The sequence below is a fragment of the Phacochoerus africanus genome, chromosome 8 (genome assembly GCF_016906955.1).
Source record: "Phacochoerus africanus isolate WHEZ1 chromosome 8, ROS_Pafr_v1, whole genome shotgun sequence".
NCBI classification, from domain to species: Eukaryota; Metazoa; Chordata; class Mammalia; order Artiodactyla; family Suidae; genus Phacochoerus; species Phacochoerus africanus.
This window is the reverse complement of record NC_062551.1, coordinates 87780694-87800855: the sequence shown is the minus strand read 5'-3', so window position 1 is coordinate 87800855 and position 20162 is coordinate 87780694. Positions and strand designations below refer to the sequence as shown.

The window sequence follows — 20162 nt, the reverse complement described above, 5'->3', positions numbered from 1 at the left end:
GATAATAGGCAGAGGTGGTGGCGTTCTCACACCTACCTTGTGTCTGTACCAGGGAGACCCCGGTTTTGTTGGGCCTGAGGGGCTGGCAGGAGAGCCTGGACCTCCTGGCCTCCCTGGGCCCCCTGGGATAGGACTTCCTGGGACTCCAGTGAGTACCCCCTTGTCCCCTCCTGCCATCCTTTTCTCAGAGACCCTTCTCCCTCCTGGCCAGGGTGGGGAGGGAAGACTCGGTCCCAGGGGTCCTGGTTGCGGGGAAGGGCTAGAGGGGATCTCACTGTAATGCGAGGGCCCCAGGAAGCCCCTGGCTGACCCTGTTTCTGCCCTCAGGGGGACCCAGGTGGCCTGCCAGGCCCTAAGGGAGACAAGGTAAGCATAGGCAGGAGCAAGGCTGCATGGGGGACCCCTGCTCCTTGGGAGGAGAGAGGAGAATGGAGCCCGTGAGTGGGCGTGTTGGGGGGGAAGGGGCTGGCGGGCAGGGTCCCCATCCCAGTGCTTGCTGACGTGGGAGCCTTGGCCTGGGTTCCAGGCATTGGGACAGGCTGGCCTAAGTCTGGTAATGACAGGCCGGCCTACGTCTGGTAATGACAGGCCGGCCTAAGTTCATTTTAGGTCCTTGTGCCTTGAAGAGCAGAAAGCCCTAGAAAGGTCTTTCTGCTGTGATTTCTCTGGGGTCACTCCGGTTGCCTCCCAACCTGCCACACAGGGGAAGGGGCACACAGAGGCCTCATGTTCTCCCTTCCTTTGCAACTAGAAGGACTTGGGTTAGACATGGAGAAGGACAGGCAACAGAAAGTGAGTGTTTGTTTAAAAACAGACCAAGAGGAGATGGGAGATTTGGCGAGATTGTCCTGCTCAGCCAGGGAGAGGATTGGATGCGGGAGGGGTGGATGGGCTGAGGTCATGGCCAGAAGCCTCCAGCTTAACTCTTCTTCTGACCACAGGGCAGCTCTGGGGTGCCGGGAAAGGAAGGTCCTGGTGGGAAACCTGTAAGTGACCCCAATCTGGGGATGGGAAGGGGGCCGCTGCCCACCATGCCCAGGGCTGCTCTTCCAGGGTCTCCAGGCGGAGGGGGCTAAGTCCTTGGGCCCATGCTCCTGTGATACAATTCTCACTGCTTCTCCAACAGGGGAAGCCAGGGGTGCCTGGACTGAAGGGACAGAAGGTGAGTCCCAGACCTTGGGTTGGGGTGGGAGTGTGAGCCTCTCTCTGGAGGTGACACTGAGCATCAAGGGCACTGCACCTGGGACCTTCCTGGGAGGACCTCCCACCTCTTCTTTGTTCTTTTGGGTGCCTGTGTGATTACTAACCAAAGAGCCTGGTTTGGGAGTGACACAGCCAGGTTCAAATTCCACTTTGGCCATGCATGTGAACATGGAAAGTCAATTAACTTCTCTCTCTCTCTTTTTTTTTTTTTTGCTTTTTATGGCTGCACACAGCACATGGAAGTTTCCAGGCTAGGGGTTGAATCAAAGCTGCAGCTGCCGGCCTAAGCCACAGCCACAGCAGCAAGGGATCCAAACTGCGTCTGCGACCTACACCATAGCTCACGGCAATGCCAGATCCTTAACCCACTGAGCAAGACCAGGGATCGAACCCATGTCCTCATGGATACTGGTCGGTTTGTTACCACTGAGCCACAATGGGAACTCCTTAACTTCTCTTTTTGCCCAAGTTTCCACATCTCTAAGTGGGCCGCAATGATTTCTCGTGGCTTGTTGTGAAGGTGTTGTTTTCGATGTCCTGGACTCATAAGCTGAATGCATGAGTCAGTTGAACAGAAAGCGCCCCCAGTGTTCCTGCCGACCACTTTGCCCTGGCCCACCCCATGTCTAGAGCACTCTGTCTTCCTCAGGGTCTCAGCCCCTCTTGTCCACTCATGGTCTCTCCTTTCTGCTAGGGTGACCCCTGTGAAGTGTGCCCAACACTGCCTAAAGGGTTTGAGAACTTTGTGGGGCTCCCTGGAAAGCCAGGGCCCAAGGGAGAACCAGGTGACCCAGCACCAGCAAGGGTGAGTGTCCAGGGTGACGGTTGTGGGGCTCCACAAAACACCCTTGGGGGCGGGGGGCATAATCATGAGGAAGAATTGTGTAGAGGGGCTGGAAACTTATCATGGCCATAGAGACATTGTGGGCAGAGAGTCTAGGCTCTTCACTCCAGGGGTGTGGGGGCTTAACCACAGAGTTTAGGGCTGGGCTAGAAGGCCACCCCAGGTCTCCATGGCAACCAATCAGGGTTTTCCAGCCAAGGTTTAAGATGCCTTTTGGGCAAGCCGGGGTGGAGCCAGCCCTCATAGTGAGTGAGGCTGCGCCTTCCTCCTGGATTGGGTGTTCCTTGGGGGTACAGGAAAGAGATGGGTAGGGCTGGGTTAGGGTCCTGGCCTGGACTCTGTACCCCACTCCTTCACAGACCCCTTTTTTCAGGAGGGCCTGGGAGCTGTTGGACAAAAAGGTGATCGGGTATGTATAGACAATTGCCGCTCAGGTAGCTTAGCCTGGCCTTGTTTTCTCCATCTGTTACATGGGTTGGTGAGCCCTGATTCTGGGGTGCTGACCTTGAATCCCCTGGGAACCCTGGGTGTTTGAAGGGTTTGTGATGTGTGATCTCATATATGGCTGGGAAGTTTGGGGTGCCCCCCCCCACATACCCAGCCTCAGCTCATAAACCTTTTCCCCCTACAGGGAGACCCCGGCATCCAAGGCCTCAAAGGAGAGAAGGTGAGGGCCCCTGGCTTCTGGCTGCCCATTTCCGACTTTCGGGAGCCTCTCTGATTCCTTTTCTTCCTTCCCCAGGGGGAGCCCTGCTCGTCCTGCAGCTCAGCTGTAGCTGCCCAGCACCTTGGGCCATCTACAGGGGCCAAAGGAGATGTGGGCCCTCCTGGCCTTGGTGTGCCTGGCCTTCCGGTGAGTGATTGCTTCCTGGCCACACTGGTGGCCTCTCTGGTTCCTTAGGCCCAGAGTCTCAAGGCAGAGACCAGGAGGGAGGCCCTGAGTTAGGTGTCCCAGGCGTGTAGCCTGGTCTTTCCCCCCTACTCCTGCACTGCCCCAGGACACCCTCTTAGAACCTCTGAATGCCCAGCCATATAACAGGTCATTGTGCAGCTACCTGCAGGGTTGTAGGATTTGTAATTCCAAGCTGGCCTGTCTCTTTCTGGGTAGACATTGGGACCTGTGGAGTCCTGGGGGGGTGGGTAGATGCTGTGATGTGATGTGACATGATTGTTTTTCAGGGGAAAGTTGGGGCTCCGGGGCCAACAGGTCTGAAAGGAGAGAAGGTGAGACCTGGGTTAGATGTCATGGACACTGGGGCTTCTTGGCAGGGAGGCAAGGAGGGGCCCCCTGGGCAGGGAATGGGGACAACACAGATAAGAGATCAAACTGTAACTCCACAGAGAAATACATTCATCAGTGTTTTGCAGACTGGAGTCAAAGAATTAATTTCTGAGAGCCCGCATGCTCTCCAAGAGAGTTGCTTAGTGTTGTACTTTTAATTTACTAATAATCTGAAACAGTTAAGTACATTCAAGATTACCTTGTAATAAAATAATGATGATAATAACACTTTACCACCTACTCTGTGCCGAGCAGCATTCCAAGGGCTTGTACTTATATTGACTTGTTTCCTCCTCCCAAAACCTTATAGGGTAGGTACTCTATTATTCCCATTTCATTTTATTATTTTTTATTACTCAGTGAATTTTATTACATTTATAGTTGTATAATGATCATCACAACCAAATTTTATAGCATTTCCATCCCAAACCCTCAGTGCATCCCCCACCCCCAAACTTGTCTCCTTGGAAGTCATAAGTTTTTCAAAGTTGTGAGTCAGTATTTGTTCTGAAAAGAAGTTCATTGTGTTCTTTTTTTAGATTCCACATGTAAGTGATAGCATTTGTTGTTGATGTGTCATTGTCTGACTGACTTCACTTAGCGTGATAATTTCTAGGTCCATCCCTGTTGCTGCAAATGCCGTTATTTCTTTCCTTTTAAAGGCTGGGTAATATTCCATTGTGTATATGTAGCACATCTTGTTTATCCACTTCTCTGTCAATGGGCATTTAGGTTGTTTCCACGTCTTGGCTATTGTATATAGTGCTGCAATGAACATTGGAGTACATGTGTCTTTTTGAGTCATGGTTTTCTCTGGATAGATGCCCAGGAGTGGGATTGCTGGATCACATGGTAGTTCTAGTTTTAGTTTTCTGAGGAGTCTCCATACTGTTTTCCACAATGGTTGCACCAGTTTACATTCCCAACAGTGTAATAGGGTTCCCCTTTCTCCACACCCTCTCCAGCACTTATTGTTTGTAGACTTTTTGATGATGGCCATTCTGGCCGGTGTAAGGTGGTACCTCATCGTGGTTTTGATTTGCAGTTCTCTAATAATTAGTGATGTTGAACATCTTTTCATGTGTTTTTCGACCATCTGTCTGTCTTCTTCGGAGAATTGTCTGTTTAGATCTTCTGCCCATTTTTTGATGGGGTTGTATGTTTTGTTGGTATTGAGCTGCAGAAGGTATTTATAAATTTTGGAGATTAATCCCTTGTCAGTCACTTCATTTACAAATATTTTCTCCCATGGTGTGGGTTGTCTTTTCATTTTGTTTAGGGTTTCCTTTGCTGTGCAGAAACTTTTAAGTTTAATTAAGTACCATTTGTTTATTTTTGTTTTTATTGTCATTATTCTAGGAGGTGGATCTGAGAAGATGTTGCTGTGGTTAATGTTAGAGAGTGTTTGGCCTATGTTTCTCCAAGAGTTTTATAGTATCTGGTCTTATATTTAAGTCTTTAATCCATTTTGAGTTTATTTTTTGTATGGTGTTAGGAAGTGTTCTAATTTCATTCTCTTACATGTGGCTGTCCAATTTTCCCAGCACCACTTATTGAAGGGGCTATCTTTTCTCCATTGTATATTCTTGCCTCCTTTGTCATAGATTAGTTGCCCGTAGGTGCGTGGGTTTAATTCTGTGCTTTCTATCCTGTTCCACTGATCTGTGTTTCTGTCTCTGTGTCAGTACCATATGGTTGTGATGACTGTAGCTTTGTGGTATAGTCTGCAGCATTATTCCCATTTTATGGCTGAGGAAATGGAGGTCCAAGAAGGCCAAGTGAATGGCCCAAAGTCACATGGGTTATTAGGTGCAGACCTAGGCTTGAGCCCAGGGAGTCTGGCTCCAGAATCTGTCATCTTCACTACCTGGCTGGGTCACTTAATTTCAGTGCCCATGTGAACAGTTATGTTTGTGGGTTGCATTAGAGACAAATGACAGCACTGAACTTGTAACGCAGAGTTACTCAGATGAGGGGTTCTGTGGGTGTACGAGTGTTCCAGTGTGAGACACTGTGGAATGTATGTTCAGACGCAGCTCTACCAGGCAAACCACACCTGTCATTTCTCAGATGAAGATTTGGACCCTGCCCCACATCTGCTTCCCCTTCCAGTATATCCAGCACCTCAAACCTCCTCAGATCCCCAATTCTGGCAGCAGCCTTGATTCCTCCTGTCTCCATACCATCTCCTTCACCTGACAGTCCTGACACAGCATCTGTCTCAACTCCCCCCCCGCTTTGCTCACCGCCATGACCGCCACTTAGTCTGGGTCCCATCTTCTCTGGCCTAGATGGTGGTGGCAACCCTCTAGCTGGCCTGCCTGCGGCCACTGTGGCTCTTCAGCTTTTTTCCCCAGTGGCTAATGTGGTTTTGTGTAAAAAAAAAAACAAAACCAAAAATCAAACTCAGGTTACATTATTTTCCTGCTTAAATCCTTCTATGACTCGACTTTGTACAAAAGGCCTGCTAATGCCTAATGTTAGGCATTAGCCTGGCCCTGCCTGCCTTTGCAAGTCCATCTGGTTCTGCTCCTCCTATTTCCTGGGCTTTCTATGCACTGCCCTCCTTCCTTTCTGCAGTATGTCAATCAAGATTGTCCCCACCTCTTAGATTTGGTACCTATGGCTCCCACTGTCTAGGACATCTTTCCTGTCTACCTCCCCCTGTTCTTTCCTTGGCCGGCCTTAGTCTTGTCTTTCTGATAATAATTGTGGTTAACCCTTCTCTGACCATCCTATCTAAAACAGCCTCCTCCCTTAGAGTTCCCGTTGTGGCTCAGCAGTGACGAACCTGACTCGTATCCAGGAGGATGTGGGTTTGAACCTGGCCTCACTCAGGGGTCCAGTGTCTCCTTGAGTTGTGGTGTAGGTCACAGACGCAGGTTGGATCCCACGTTGCTGTGGCTGTGGTGTAGGCTGGCAGCTGTAGCTCTGATTCAACTCCTAGCCTGGGAACTTCTATATGCTGCAGGTGCAGCCCTAAAGATAAAAAAAAAAAAAAAAAGAAAAGCCTCCCCATCTACTTTGTCTCATCACCCTATTTATTTCCTTCACAGCACTCATTGCTATTCATAGTTACTATTATTCAAAAGTTCTTGGCATCCCCACAAGGGTGTAAGCTCCACAGGCGTGTTTGTCTGTGCCGCTCATTGCTACCTACTGCACCTTGCCCAGTACACAGTGCATCCAGGGCTCCAGCAAGGATCTCTTGGATTAATGAATCCATGATCTTTGTGTGCTGGGTCAGGGCTGAGGCTGAAGCTGGGGTTCTGCTGAATGAGGCTGTGACACAGGCTGGCCACAGACTCCCCTGGGGACCTTGGGAAAATCCCTTTCCCTGTCTGGGTCTCGGTTTCTCTAGCTGGGAAATGAGGGAGCCCGTGGGAGGTCCCAAGGAGCTCCTTTTGCAGTCTGGGCCTTGGGAGTGACCTAGCATCTGTCTGCCTCCCCACTTTGATCCTGTGTTCTCTGCTTTGCTCTCAGGGTAATTTCGGGGAGGCGGGGCCAGTCGGCAGTCCGGTAAGTGAGCTTTGGGTGGCACCCGCTCTGGGGAGGAGGACACGGTGGAAGATGGGGCAACCGTAGGCTCCAGCGCAGCGAAAGCTGATGCCAGGCATCACACGTGCCTTCTTATCACACAGGGGCCTCCAGGGCCGGCGGGACCCACAGGCATCAAAGGGGAGAAGGTGAGTCTGAGACATTGCCCACGCCGCAGCCAGGGCGGAATCCTGAACTCACGCCTGTCTTGCTCTACTTCACACCCTCCGAGGCTCCCCACTGCTTGAGGGTAACATCTGATTCCTCCGCATGATGCTCAGGACTCCTGGGGCCTTGGCCTCCATCTTTGCTTTTTACCTATTTTCCGTCAATCTCTCCTGAGATATCCTTGGCCCGGCACAGGTGCTGTGTCAGGCCTGGCTTCATTGCCCAGCCCCCGATTCCAAGCCTGGCCTAGGGTCCCCCAACCCTGTGTCCTTGCTTGTCAGGGAGAGCCTTGTGAGCCGTGCCCAGCCCTGTTCCAGCATCAGGAGGAGGACAGCCACGTGGTGGCCTTGCCTGGGCCTCCTGGAAAGAAGGGAGAGCCTGGTCCTCCAGGCTTTGGCCTGCCAGGAAAACACGTGAGTTCTGGGGCCCGTGGGGGTGGGATGCTGGCAGGATATGTGGAGAGGGGGGCGGGGGCCGCCTGGATCACTAGGCTCCCTTCGCAGTGGGGAGCAGATGGGAGCGTGAAGAGGGGTTGGTGCCTCTGTCCCCAGAGGGAGCTGGGGCACAGCATGGTCAGGTGTGCAGAAAGAACACCACCCTGGGGCTAGACAGGTCTGGGTTCAAAGTCCAGCTCTGCCTTTTACTAGCTCTTTGACTTGAGCAAGTTACTTTTCCCCTCTGTGCCTCATTTCCTACACATGGGATTGTTGTAAAGCCTGGGAACAATGTGTGTGAAGCACTTAACAGCACACAATAAGCATTCAAGAAAAGATAATTACCACGGTGGCAATTATTATTGTTACTGCTTCACTAATAGCAGTGAATGCTGACAGAGTGTATGTTATGGGCTGTGCACTGCTTCCCACACATCAGCGTGTCTAAGCTCACAAGAACCCTACAGGGTAGAAGCTGATGCTCTTTTTATCATCCCCATTTGACAGATAAAGAAACTGAGGCACAGACAGTTTAAATGACTTGCCCAGAATCATCCAGGCCAGGGAGTCTGGCTCAAGACTCTTCTCTCTCTCTCTCTCTTTTTTTTTTTTTTTTTTGCTTTTCAGGGCCCACCTGCGGCCCATGGAAGTTCCCAAGCTAGGGGTCCAATCGGAGTCACAGCTGCCAGTCTATATACCACAGCTCACGGCAACGCCAGATCCCCAACCCACTGGGTGAGTCCAGGGATCGAACCCACAACCTCATGGTTCCTAGTCAGATTCATTTCCACTGCGCCACAGCAGGAGCGCTGACTCTTCTCTCTCTCTCTCTCTCTCTCTCTCTCTCTCTCTCTCTCTCTCTCTCTCTCTCTCTCTCTCTCTCTCTCTCTCTCTCTCTCTCTCTTTTTTTTTTTGTCTTTTTTGCCTTTTCCAGAGCTGCTCCCGCGGCATATGGAGGTTCCCAGGCTAGGGGTCGAATCGGAGCTGTAGCCACCGGCCTACGCCAGAGCCACAGCAACACAGGATCCCAGCTGCATCTGCGACCCACACCATAGCTCATGGCAACGCCAGATCCTTAACCCACTGAGCAAGGCCAGGGATTGAACCCTCAACCTCATGGTTCCTAGTCGGATTCGTTTACCACTGCGCCACGATGGGAACTCCTCTTCTCTTAATCTATACCGGATTGCTCACTAGAATGAGAGCAGAGAATTTGGTCTGTTTTGTATGCTGCATATTCCTCGGGTCTAACACTGTGCCAGATACATAAGGGCGTCTAGGACGAGTGAATGGGTGCTAGAAATGCTTTCTCCTCAGGGCAAGGCCGGGGAGCGTGGATTGAAGGGGCAGAAGGTAAGAGAACTCAGAGGGTGCCTCTCAGATGCCCTCCCCACCTCCCAATCCTGATTGCCCTGTGCCCACTCTCTGCTCCCTGCCTACCCCCCAGTCCCAGGAAAGACTCTGAGTGCCTACAGGTCCAGGAGGGCACCCTACCCCCATCTGGGTCACCTCCGCCCTCCTTGAACCTGACTCCTTATAGGGTGATGCTGGGAATCCTGGAGATCCTGGAATACCGGGCACCACGGGGCAGCCGGGATTGTCGGGAGAGCCTGGTGTCCGGGGCCCTGTGGGGCCAAAAGGAGAAAAGGTCAGTCAGGCAGGGGGCGGTGTGTTGCATGAGCAGAAAAAGATCGGGCTAAGAGCTAATGAGGGGAGACTTGGAGTCAGGCTGCAAGCCATGTGGGATGCCAGAATCTCTAGGTGGAGGCGCCTAGCTCTTCTCTGAGGCAGGGAGGAGAGCTGGGAGTGTCAGGGGCCGATTTTGATATCCCAGGCTGGGGTGGGGACAGTGGAGAGACAGAGCTTTCAGAAAGGCACAAGGACCCCCTTTCCGGTGCCTCCTCCCGGCCGGGCTGCCAGGCCTGGCTCACCGGCTCTTGCCTGCGGTCATCTCTGACCAGGGTGATGGCTGCACTGCCTGCCCCAGCCTGCAGGGGGCGATGACCAACATGGCGGGACTGCCTGGGAAGCCAGGCCCGAAAGGAGATCAGGGGCCAGAAGGTGTGGGCCGGCCTGGGAAACCGGTGAGTTCTGGCTACCCTCTCTCTTGCCCTTCCCTGCCTGGGCTCTCCTTCTCTCCCTCCTGCCCCCTTTCTCCTGCGGGACCCATGGCTCACCTGTGTCTTTTAGGGCCAGCCTGGTCTACCTGGAGTTCAAGGGCCCCCAGGACTGAAGGGCATACAGGTATGTGAGAGTGTGGGGGCCTGGGCTGCCGCTATGTGGGGGTGGGTGGGGGGATACCTGAGGGCAGTGGGCCTGGTGTGGGGAATGGAGATCAGCTTCAGGGCAGGAAGACGATGGAGTGGAAGAGGTTAAGGAGGAGGGGTGGGGCAGGGGCGAGGGGTGAGTGGAGAATCTCGTGCCCAGGCTTGTCCTTCTGCCTCTTCAGGGAGAGCCTGGGCCTCCAGGAGTGGGAGTCCAAGGGTCCCAGGTGAGTCTCCAGCCTTACCTTTGCCTGCTTGCTTCCCCACACTCCCATTAGCCAGGGGCTCACCCCCGTTCCCCTCCCAAACCTCAGAGTTCTCCCTGCCCCCTGATGCTCCAGGGCATAGCTCTGGGGAGTCGGGCAGCAGAATTAGGAATTAGTTGGCCTGCCATTGCTTCTGTCTGGGACTTTGGTTTTGACTCCCTGCCCTTCTCTGACCCTCAGAGTCTCCTTGCTGAGCTCTCCTGAGTTTGGGCTGGCAGACACCCCACCCCAGACCAGGTCTGCCAGTAAGACAGGTTGGCACAGGCAGCTGTGGCCCAGTTTGCCTTTTCTGACTTGCAGGGGGAGCCTGGAGCCCAGGGCTTGCCTGGCACTCAGGTACGTCTGTCTCGGGCCTGGAGGAGACTGGGAGGGAAAAGGGCCCCTCCAGCCTGGAGATAACTAACTGCGCTTCCATCTGCAGGGGCCTCCGGGACCTCAGGGACCACCTGGCCCTGCTGGAGAAAAGGGTGCCAAGGTGAGCCTCTGCCTCCTTGGGCTCTAGACTTGTAATGCTCTGGAATGTCCTGGCACTGGGATGCGGGAACTGAGTGATGCTTGTCAGAGGGCTGCTCAAAGCCTGGTATCTCCCACTGGCTTGGAGCCAGCTTCAAACTCTGCCTCTGCAACCTTTGCACCCTCTCTTCCACAGGGCTCTCCAGGGGTGAAAGGAGCCACTGGGCCTGTAGGACCTCCTGGTGCCAGTGTCTCTGGGCCTCCGGTAAGGACCCTCTCTGCACTCCACCCTGGGGACCCTGCTGGGACCAAGGGCATTTTCACTGGGAAGAGGGCACAGGGCTGACCCTGCCTGTCCTAGCAGCATGAGGGGTGGAGGAGGGAGGCCTCAGCCCAGCCCAGCCTTGGGGAAGGAAGACCACCCTGTTTTAGGGGGGCACCTGAACAGTGACAATGTCCAACGTCATGATTTTTTGAGCAGGGACCAAGGCTGAGGCCCTGTGCTAAGCTCTGAACAGATATTCACTTAATCCTCGCAACAACCCTGTCAGGGAACAGTTCTCATTAGCCCCATTTCACAGATGAGGAAACTGAAGCACTTGCACCCGGGTCTGTCTCACTCAAAGCCCGTGTGTACATGCCCCAACCCCCACTTCAAACCCTGGAGTCATTTGGGATCATCTAAACCAGTGCCGTCCAATAGAACGCTCTGCGAAGATGCTGAAAGTTCTCTCCTTCCCTGCTTGAGACCTAGCCACCAGCCCATGTGGTCTTTGAGCACTCAAAATGTAGCTAGTGCGTCTGAAGAGCTAAATTTTACATTTCATTTCATTCATTCATTTATTTCTTTGTTGGCTGCAGCCATGGCACGGGGAAGTTCCTGGGCCAAGGAGCAAAACTGAGCTGTAGCTGCAACCTATGCCGCAGCTGCAGCAATGCCGGATGCTTTTTAACCCACTGTGCCAGGCCGGGGATCAAACCCACGCCTCTGCAAAGACAGTGCGGGATCCTTAACCTGCTGCGCCACGGTGGGAACTATTTTAAATTTAAATAGCCACATGTGGGGAGTTCCCCTTGTGGCTCAGCGGGTTATGATTCTGACTGGTATCCATGAGGATGTGGGTACGATTCCTGGCTTCACTCAGTGAGTTAAGGATCTGGCGTTGCTGTGAGCTGTGGTGTAGGTCGCAGACACAGCTCGGATCCCTTTGGCTGTGGCTGCGCTGTAGGCCAGTGGCTACAGCTCCAGTTTGAGCCCTAGCCTGGGAACTTCCATATGCCGTAGGTACGGCCCTAAAAGCAAGCAAGGAAAAAAAAAGGCAAGTGTGGCTCTTGGCCCCCATCCTGGCTAGCACAGGTCCATCTAGACCAGCAATACTTCCAACCTCGTCACCTTAGGACTTCTCTTTATTACCGTCCTGCTAATGATGCCCATGTTTTGAATGCTGTGTCTGTTGAACAAATTGCATAGATTAGGTAATAATAAACGCATTTCCTCATTTTTATTCATCAAAGACTCATATAATAGTCAACTTCGACTCCACATGAACCCACTAGAATTTTACAAGATGATATAATTCTAGCCTAAATCAAAGAAATGCTGCCTTTCAGCCAGCCTGTGCTGTGCCAGGTCGTGGGCAAATGTATAATTTTTCTTAGGCTTTTGGTAATGTTGAAAATAGCATATTGAGCCATATTTTTCCTATCGTTATGGATCCCTAGAGAAATTCCAGGCCCAGTTTGGGGACTCCTAATGGATTCCACCTGAGGGTGCACAGAAGCCCAGAGGGGCCACGGCCTTGCCCAGGTCCCTACCATCAGTGGGGTCGCTTAGTAGAGCTGGGTGGTCATGGTCCCTGCCTGGCCCAGGGAGCCCCTGTTCCAGGCAGAGGTAGAGATGATGGTGGCCCTGGTCCTCGGGGAGCTTCGATGGCCGTGGGCAAAGGTGGCATGTCCCACAAGAGAGTGCCCTGCTGAAGGCCCTGTGGGGCCCCCTGACCTCTCCAGACTGGCTTCTCTCAGGCTGAATCCCATCTGGGAGGCTTTCCAGTCCCGGGCCCACACTCACTAGTCGTGTCACCTTAGGCAAGTGACAGCCTCTCAGAGTCTTCAATTCCTTGTTGACAAATCAGAGCTGAAATTCCTACCTCCTCCTTAAGTCAACCATGAGAACTTTTCCAGTGGAGAGAGTGTGTGTCGAGCACTAAAGGGAGAGAGGCCAGAGTAGGGACTTTAGGCCGCACAGACCTGGCTGCAGTCATGCTGTTGGGTCTCTTACAAAATCTTTTTAAGCCTCAGTTCCCTTACCCGTGAAATGGAGCAATAGCATCCTGCAGGGCTGGGTGGGGGAATCCCATCCAGCGCTCTCTGACAGGCGCTCGACCCAGGGTCTGGCACCCGGAAGGGGCTCCAGAAATGCCAGCCTTCTTCCTCCTTCCTCCTTTCCTTGTCTCTGGGGCCTCAGTCTCTCCCTCCGGAACATGGGCACCAGGATGTGGGTTCTAGGGGAGACTGGCACTGCTTCTGTTTATCCTATCTCCCTGCCTTTCTGGTGGGCCAGATGGCTGGCTGCCCTCCAGCCTCGCCCCTGACCCTGGGCTCTCTCGCTTCAGGGCCCTCGTGGGCAACAAGGAGAGACTGGGCTTCCAGGAGCCAGAGGGATGCCGGTGAGTACCACGGCTCAGGGCACTGGAAGCCGCAGCGGGCCCTGCTCCTCACCGCCATCTGCTCATCTCTCTGTGTCTCTTCCCTGCAGGGGGAAAAGGGATCACAGGGAGAGAAGGTGAGTCCCAGGGACCTGTGACCAATACTCTGGGGAAATTTGCAGCCTCTAGAACCCTGCCACCCAGGGGACCCTGTGCGCTGGGTCGTGGCCTGGACTGAAGGGTGGTACTGAGGAAACATCTTGGTCTCCTTGACACCCACCAGTTCCCTGGTTCCAGGTTGCACGGGCCCCAAACACCTCCCACTTCATCTGGTTGCTGGCCCAGAACTCAACCAGGATCCCAGGAGGCCCAGAGAGCTCCGGGGCCCCCATGGTGGGGCAGGGGCGGGGGAGCTGCATTTTCAGAGGGGTGCTGGGTCACAGGACAGGGGAAGGAACTGAGTTCAGAAGGGCCACTGAGAGGACAGGGATGGGAGGGACCAAGAGAGAAGAGCATGGAAGTCAGGCTGGGCCAAGGGGAATGGGGCTGAATACCTGTGCAGCGGGAGAGGACGGTGAAGCTCAAACCGTAGTAAGGGCAGGAGCCATAGTTTGGCGTGCAACAGGAACTCTATACATTCATCCATTTCATCCGTGTGACAGTCTACACATTAGGTCTCATTATCCCCATTTTACAGTTGGGGACACTGAGGTTCAGAGAGGCTGAGCAGATTGTCCAGGGGCGTTGGACTCAAACCCTACCTTTATATCTCTAGAGCCTGCTTTGCCTCCCAGCTGCCAGTTTTCAGAGGGTCCTCCATCCTCGCCCCATGCCCCTCTTAACTAAGGCTCTTGTCTTTTCAGGGCGAGCCAGGGGAGTGTTCCTGCCCCTCCCGAGGGGACCCCATCTTCTCTGGCATGCCGGTAAGTGATGCCGAGAGTCTTCCCCCCAGTCAGGGGGAGAGGCCTGGCTTCCTGCCTCGTGCCCAAGATGCACGGGCCCCTGCCCCCCGGCCAGCTGCCTCCTCATGCAGCCCTGCGCTTGGTGTGGACGTTGCCTATAACCTCTCCCCTTCTTTTGCGACCCCCACTCCCACCCAGGGTGCTCCGGGACTTTGGATGGGCAGCTCCTGGCAGCCGGGCCCGCAGGTGTGTGTCGCTTGTCTCCTCTGTCTCTCTGCCAGCGCCCCAAGGCTTGCCCATCCTGACACCACTGCCCCCAGTGATGGGGCAGAGCTTTCTTCTGGGTCTGATGATTCCGTCTTTTCCTCAGGGTCCCCCGGGTGTTCCTGGACCACCAGGACCCCCTGGAATGCCTGGGCTGCAGGTAAGGGGAGAGAAGAGGAGGAGGGGCTTGGGGGCAGGGAGGCAGGGCGCATGCTCTATGCTGGACCTCAGGTGTGCCGCTCCCCCGCCCCGACCATGTACTTGTCATTTCTCAGTGTTTGCGCTGCTGCTTCCCAGAGTGGGCCCACTGGTGTGTACTCCCAGCCTCTTTTGGAGGAATGCCCGTTGCATGCAGCCCAGGCTCAGCACTGACACCCGGGCCAAGCTCAGACCTTCGTCAGCTGTCAGGAACCTAGACTCTGAGTCAGCTAACAATCTGGGACACTGCTACAGAGTTCACCGTCTTGAGCTGCATTTTGAAGCTGCATTCACCATCCATTCATGCAACAAGTACTTTTTTTGCACACCTGCTGTTTTCCAGGCACTGTTTTAGGTGCTGGCGAAACAGCAGTAGACAGAAAGATCTCTGCCCCCTAGAAGCTTGCTTTCTAGCAGGTGACACAGATGATAAGCAAGAGAAATACATAAAATATAGTATGCTAGAAAGTGCTACATGCTGATGAGAAAGTTAAAGTAGGAAGTGAGGATAAAAAATGGGAATAGCCCAGGGACCATGTTTGAGACAAGTATTGAAAAGAAGGAGACATTTGAGTCAAGATTTAAAGGAAAAAAAGAAAAGGAAAAAAACTTGAGGGAAATGAGGAGGGAGCCTGTGAGGGAGAGTATTCCTGGTAGACAAAGCAGCATGTGCAAAGGCCCCAGGGGCAGGAATGTGCCTGCCGTGTTTGGGGACTAGGAAGGAGGCCAGAGAGTGAGGGGAGAGCAGCAGGAATTGACATCTGTGTGGCATGGTGTTTAGAGTGTGAGTTCTAGAGCTGGGCAGCCTGACTTTGAATCCCAGCTCTGCTATGTGTGAGCTCTGTGATACTGGGTAAGTTGCTTACCCTCTCTGTGTCTCAGTTCCTTCATCTGTAAGTGGAGATAATAACAGAACCTATCTCATGGGGCTTTTGTGAGTGATAAATAAGTTTATGCAGAGTTCCTGCTGTGGCGCGGTGGGTTAACAATCTGACTGCAGCAGCTCAGGTCACAGTAGAGGTATGGGTTCGATTCCCAGCCTGGTGCAGTGGGTTAAAGGACCTGGTGTTGCCGAAGCTGCCCCTCAGATTCAGTCCCTGGCCTGAGAGCTTCCATGTGCCACAGGTGGGGCCATTAAAAAAAAAAAAAAAAAAGGTTAACACATGCTAATGTATAGAACCCTGCCTGGCATATAGTAAATGCTCAGAAGGCATTAGCCATCATCACAACTACTGTCATGATTCTACATCCATCCTCTCTCATTCATTTGAGCCTTACGTTAACTCCAAGAGGAAGGCCGTTTATCCCTAAGTCACAGCAGGCCTCACTGAGGCTCTGGGAGGCAGTGTCTTATCTGAGATCATCGGCTAGGAATTGGCAGCGCTGGACTGGGGCTTCCCCGAGCGGAGCACTTCCTTCTGCCCTCCGCTGCCCTGCAGGGCGGCTCCCCAAGGTTTGCAGGCCAGGCCACACTTCCCAGGGGCCCTGGGAGGCCCAGACAGTGGCTTCTGCATGTCTGGTTCCCCGCTCCTCAAAGAGCGATTCTCCCCTGAAGAAGCAGAGCAGAATCTCATGGAAGCGTTTTACGAACTACACCACCACCTCCAGCATACCCCCCACCACCCTGGTGATTTTATTTATTTTTTATTTTTACTTTTGCTTTATAGGGCCTCACTCATGGCATATGGAGGTTCCCAGGCTAGGGACTGAACCAGAGCTATAGCCACTGGCCTATACCACAGCCACAGCAACACCAGATCCAAGCCATGTCTGTGACCTACACCACAGCTCACAGAAACGCCAGATCTTTAACCCACTATACGAGGCCAGGGATCGAACCCGCAACCTCACGGTTACTAGTCAGATTCATTTCTGCTGTGCCACAACAAGAATTCCTGCCCTGATGATTTTATATACACCCCTTCCACCCTGGGCTGGGAATCTGCTCTGGTGGGCCCCCTTTACTGATGGGAGCCTCTGTCGGGAATCCCAGGTCTCTGTTTCATTGAAAGCTCAGAATCAGAGCCAACTCTGGGTCCCCCACAGGCCAGCCACACCTTTACCAAGTGTACAGGCTTCCTGCTGCACTGCCAGGAAATGGGAATCAGTCTGTAGGTGGCTTGCAGTTTGCTTGGGGAAGCGTGAGAGCCATTTCAAAGTGACCCACTAACAAGCACACGCTGATGTCCTGTGGGCCCTGCCAAGACATGCTGGGGAATGAGACAGAAAAGAGGGCCTGCCGGCGAGTCTGGTCCCAGGCATCAGAGTCCTCGTCCGGTGCCAGTGCCGGAGACCAAGCCAAGGCTGCTGCTCGAGAGCACCTGCCCAGTGCCAGGCGGTGTGCAGGTCCTGGAGCCTGGTCATCTCCTGCAGCCCTTTCGAGGAAGGGAGGGTCCAGCAGCTCCTCTCTTCAAAGGTGCAGGAAGAGGCCCAGAGATACGCAGCATCCAAAGCCCCAATCCTGTCACCTCCTGTAATCCACATCCCTTCCTCAGAAGACCAGCTGGGACACTGAGGTTAAGAATCATGAGGCCCTATAGCTGGTAGACAGTGCGTTGGTAGCTTCTACAGTAGAACAAGTGGGAAAAATAGTTCTGGGGACTGGGGGGGATAGGAAAAGGACATTACCAAGTGTCTGGCTTGAGCTAGTGGAGCAGAGGGTGAACAATTTAGGGACCTGATAGTAATTGACACGGTCAAGGTGTTTTCCCTGTGCCGGGCGCTGTTCTGAGCACTTTACCTTCTTAACTCATGCAGGGCTGGATGACATCACATCGGGTACAGGAGGGGCCAGAGTGGGGGTCGGGGGAGACCCCAGATCTGACCCAGGCCTGGTGGAACCTGGCCTGAAATCGGGTGGGCTGCCGGGGAAGGTGACATGTTCTATTGCTGGGAGCTGGGACTTGAAGGGAGGCCAGCTCTCAGAGCGAGCCAGGGAAATCCTGTGTCAGGGGAGCAGGGGGAGCAGCCGTGCGTTCACTCGGCGAGTATTTAATGCAACCTCCTCCAGGTCCGGGACTAGGGATTTAAAACTGAACAAACTCCCTGCCTCCACGGACTATTTAATATGCAAATGTGCATTGTGAGTCTGTAAGGCGAACAGCATCTGGGTGGCAAAACGTTTCGTGTGAGCATCCCTTCGTGCCAGGCTCTGTACTAAGCTCCTTATAGCCATGATCTCCTTTAAGCCTCACCGTAAACCATCCCTGCTTTACTGAAAAGAAAGCCGAGGCACAGAGATTTTTTTTTTCTTCCCAGGTAACCTACCAAAAGTTACACAGTTAGTCAGTTAGGACTTGCGCTTGCGTGGGTGTGACCCCCAAGCCTGCACTCTGTGTGAGCATGATGTTGAAATAGTGGTTAAAGGAGGGGTTGAAGCCAGTGGTCCTTGCTTATCCTGTGACCTTTTGCAAATTACTTACTTCTCTGAGTTCTTCCTCTTGTTTTTAGATGGAGATAACATCTACCTCGCCAAGACAACTGTGGTGATTCCATGAGAAAATATATGAGAATGTAGTGAGAAAATATAGGAAAAGTACTGAGCACAGAAAGAAACCATAATTATTTACTATATAAAAGACCCTCCGCCTTACCATGTAGAGGAAGAACTCAGTTGCACTGGTTTTGAGGGTCCCACCCCCAGGCCTCCTTAGCTCCCCTACAAATGGTTTGGAGACTTTTTTTTTTTTTGGTATTTTTAATGCCAAACCTGGGACATATGGATGTTCCCAAGCTAAGGGTCCAATCGGAGCTGTAGCTGCCGGCCTACGCCACGGACACAGCAATGAAGATCCGAGCTGTGTCTGCGACCTACACCACAGCTCGCAGCAATGATGGATCCTTAACCCATTGAGTGAGGCCAGGGATTGAACCCGCATTCTCATGGATACTAGTCAGGTTCGTTTCTGCTGAGCCATGACAGGAACTCTGGTTTGGAGAATTTTGAGCTAAGAATAGACACCAGCCTCTGCCAGCCAGGGCTCTCAGCTCTGCAGGATGAGGGGCAGAGGCTGTGGGGATGGCGAGCACAAACCAGGGTGACCCTCGAGCTCAAGAAAGCATCCACTTACCCAAGTCTCCTCTTGGCTGCAGGGAGTGCCTGGAAACAACGGTTTGCCGGGACAGCCTGGGCTAACTGCAGAACTGGTAGGTACCATCGGCTCATTGTCCAGCGCCTCCCCTGATCTTCACAGGGCTGAGCCTGCCGGGCCAGCACCCTTAGCTGCAGTGGGGGAAGGGGGTCCCTCTTCTCTCTTGCTTTGGAGGCTGGGAGAAGCCTGGATGCCACGTGGTTCCCGAGGCTCCACCTGGCTCCTTCTGCCTCCCTTCCCATCTGAGCCCTCCGTTCTGTCTTTTGCAGGGATCCTTGCCCATTGAACAGCACCTTCTTAAGGTAAGGGAGAGAGGGAGGGAGCAGGAACTGGCAGGGTTTCCCTAAGGGGATGGTTGTAGTAAGCGCCCAGCTGTGTGACTCAGAGAGCTGCCGGTGGAATGTTTGTGGGGAGTGTGTGTGCCACACGTCAGTCTAAGGGCTGAGCTCGGTGCCGGCTTATGGCAGACCCCCCAGTCCATGTTTGCTGAATGGGTGTTTGAAGGAGTCCTGCGAAGGCACCCAATGGCCACGAGTGCTCTGGGCCTTTGTAACCATGAGACCTGCCCTGCAGCAGCCACGACTGAGGGCCTGCACCCCCATCACTCCAGGACAGGGCAGGGAGGGTTAAAGTGCATTTGTAGGGTTGTCAGGCAGGGGCTTCGAAAGTTATGTTCTATGATAAGACTGAGTGGGGACTTATAGCCATTCCGACCAGTGTGAGATGGTACCTCGTTGTAGTTTTGATTTGCATTTCTCTAATAATTACGGAGTTTGGGATTAGTAGATGCAAACTATTACATTTGCATGGATAAGCCATGAGGTCCTGTTGTAAAGAACAAGGGAACTCTATCCAATCACTTGTGATAGAACATGATAGAAGGTAATATGAGAAAAAAAGTATGTATATGTATGACTGAGTTGCTTTGCTGTACAGCAGATGTTGACAGAACATTATAAATCAACTATTCTTCAATAATAAATAAATAAATAAATATTAAAAAAAAAAAAAAGAAGACTGGGCGGGGGCTTGGACAAAGGCTTCGGCTGCCCCTTTGGTCAATCCAGGAAGAATCCAGAGAGGAGATGGGATTTGAGAAGCAAGTCTAATGGTGCAAGAAGGGGACTTGGGGCCCGGTGGGTGAGTCCACCTGTGCCAGAGCTTGTTACTAGCCTTAAGACCATGCCTGAGAGCTGTGGCCTAGTCTGACCTCCCATGCTTGGGACTAGGGTGACATAGCCCTTCCTTGCTCAGCCACCTCTAGAGACAAGACCAGGACCCTTCTCTCCTCCAGCTCTACATCCTTAGAGGCCTTGGCCTTAGCCTCCAAAGCCCCGGTCCTGGTCAGCAGTCATCTCCAGAAGCAGCTGAGGTCAGGCTAACCTCCTGGCAGCAGCTGAGGTCAGGCTAACCTCCTGGCAGCAGTCAGAGGTTGGGTCACGAACCCCAGCTCTTGTTCTTGGACAAGGGACTGTGTGACTCCAAGAGCAGGGATTCAACATTTCTCTGTGTGACATTTCATCTGATGGCTACTTCATCAGGTATTCCACAGAGGGTCCCCAACAGGAACCAAGTGTGGTCTGGAGAAGGGGTCAGATGGTGCCCAGGGTG

General features: G+C 53.1%; 1 protein-coding gene across 6 annotated transcripts in view; it reads left to right on the top strand.

Moving 5' to 3' along the window:
• The window catches only part of COL16A1 (collagen type XVI alpha 1 chain), a 65987-nt gene that overhangs the window by 23299 nt on the left and 22526 nt on the right, over positions 1-20162 (top strand). For 4 of the 6 annotated variants that reach the window (XM_047793010.1, XM_047793011.1, XM_047793009.1 and 1 more), the window contains 27 exons: positions 53-148; positions 328-366; positions 942-986; positions 1127-1162; positions 1898-2008; positions 2421-2456; positions 2679-2714; positions 2790-2900; positions 3227-3271; positions 6813-6848; positions 6971-7015; positions 7316-7447; positions 8786-8821; positions 9009-9116; positions 9430-9552; positions 9659-9712; positions 9918-9959; positions 10299-10334; positions 10420-10473; positions 10648-10716; positions 13064-13117; positions 13207-13233; positions 13960-14019; positions 14197-14244; positions 14369-14422; positions 18553-18606; positions 18821-18853. In XM_047793010.1, coding sequence (XP_047648966.1) covers positions 53-148; positions 328-366; positions 942-986; positions 1127-1162; positions 1898-2008; positions 2421-2456; positions 2679-2714; positions 2790-2900; positions 3227-3271; positions 6813-6848; positions 6971-7015; positions 7316-7447; positions 8786-8821; positions 9009-9116; positions 9430-9552; positions 9659-9712; positions 9918-9959; positions 10299-10334; positions 10420-10473; positions 10648-10716; positions 13064-13117; positions 13207-13233; positions 13960-14019; positions 14197-14244; positions 14369-14422; positions 18553-18606; positions 18821-18853 — 1620 coding nt within the window. The remainder of the gene's footprint in view (positions 1-52; positions 149-327; positions 367-941; positions 987-1126; positions 1163-1897; positions 2009-2420; positions 2457-2678; positions 2715-2789; positions 2901-3226; positions 3272-6812; positions 6849-6970; positions 7016-7315; positions 7448-8785; positions 8822-9008; positions 9117-9429; positions 9553-9658; positions 9713-9917; positions 9960-10298; positions 10335-10419; positions 10474-10647; positions 10717-13063; positions 13118-13206; positions 13234-13959; positions 14020-14196; positions 14245-14368; positions 14423-18552; positions 18607-18820; positions 18854-20162) is intronic. The other 2 variants (XM_047793013.1, XM_047793012.1) reach the window with 1 other exon arrangement.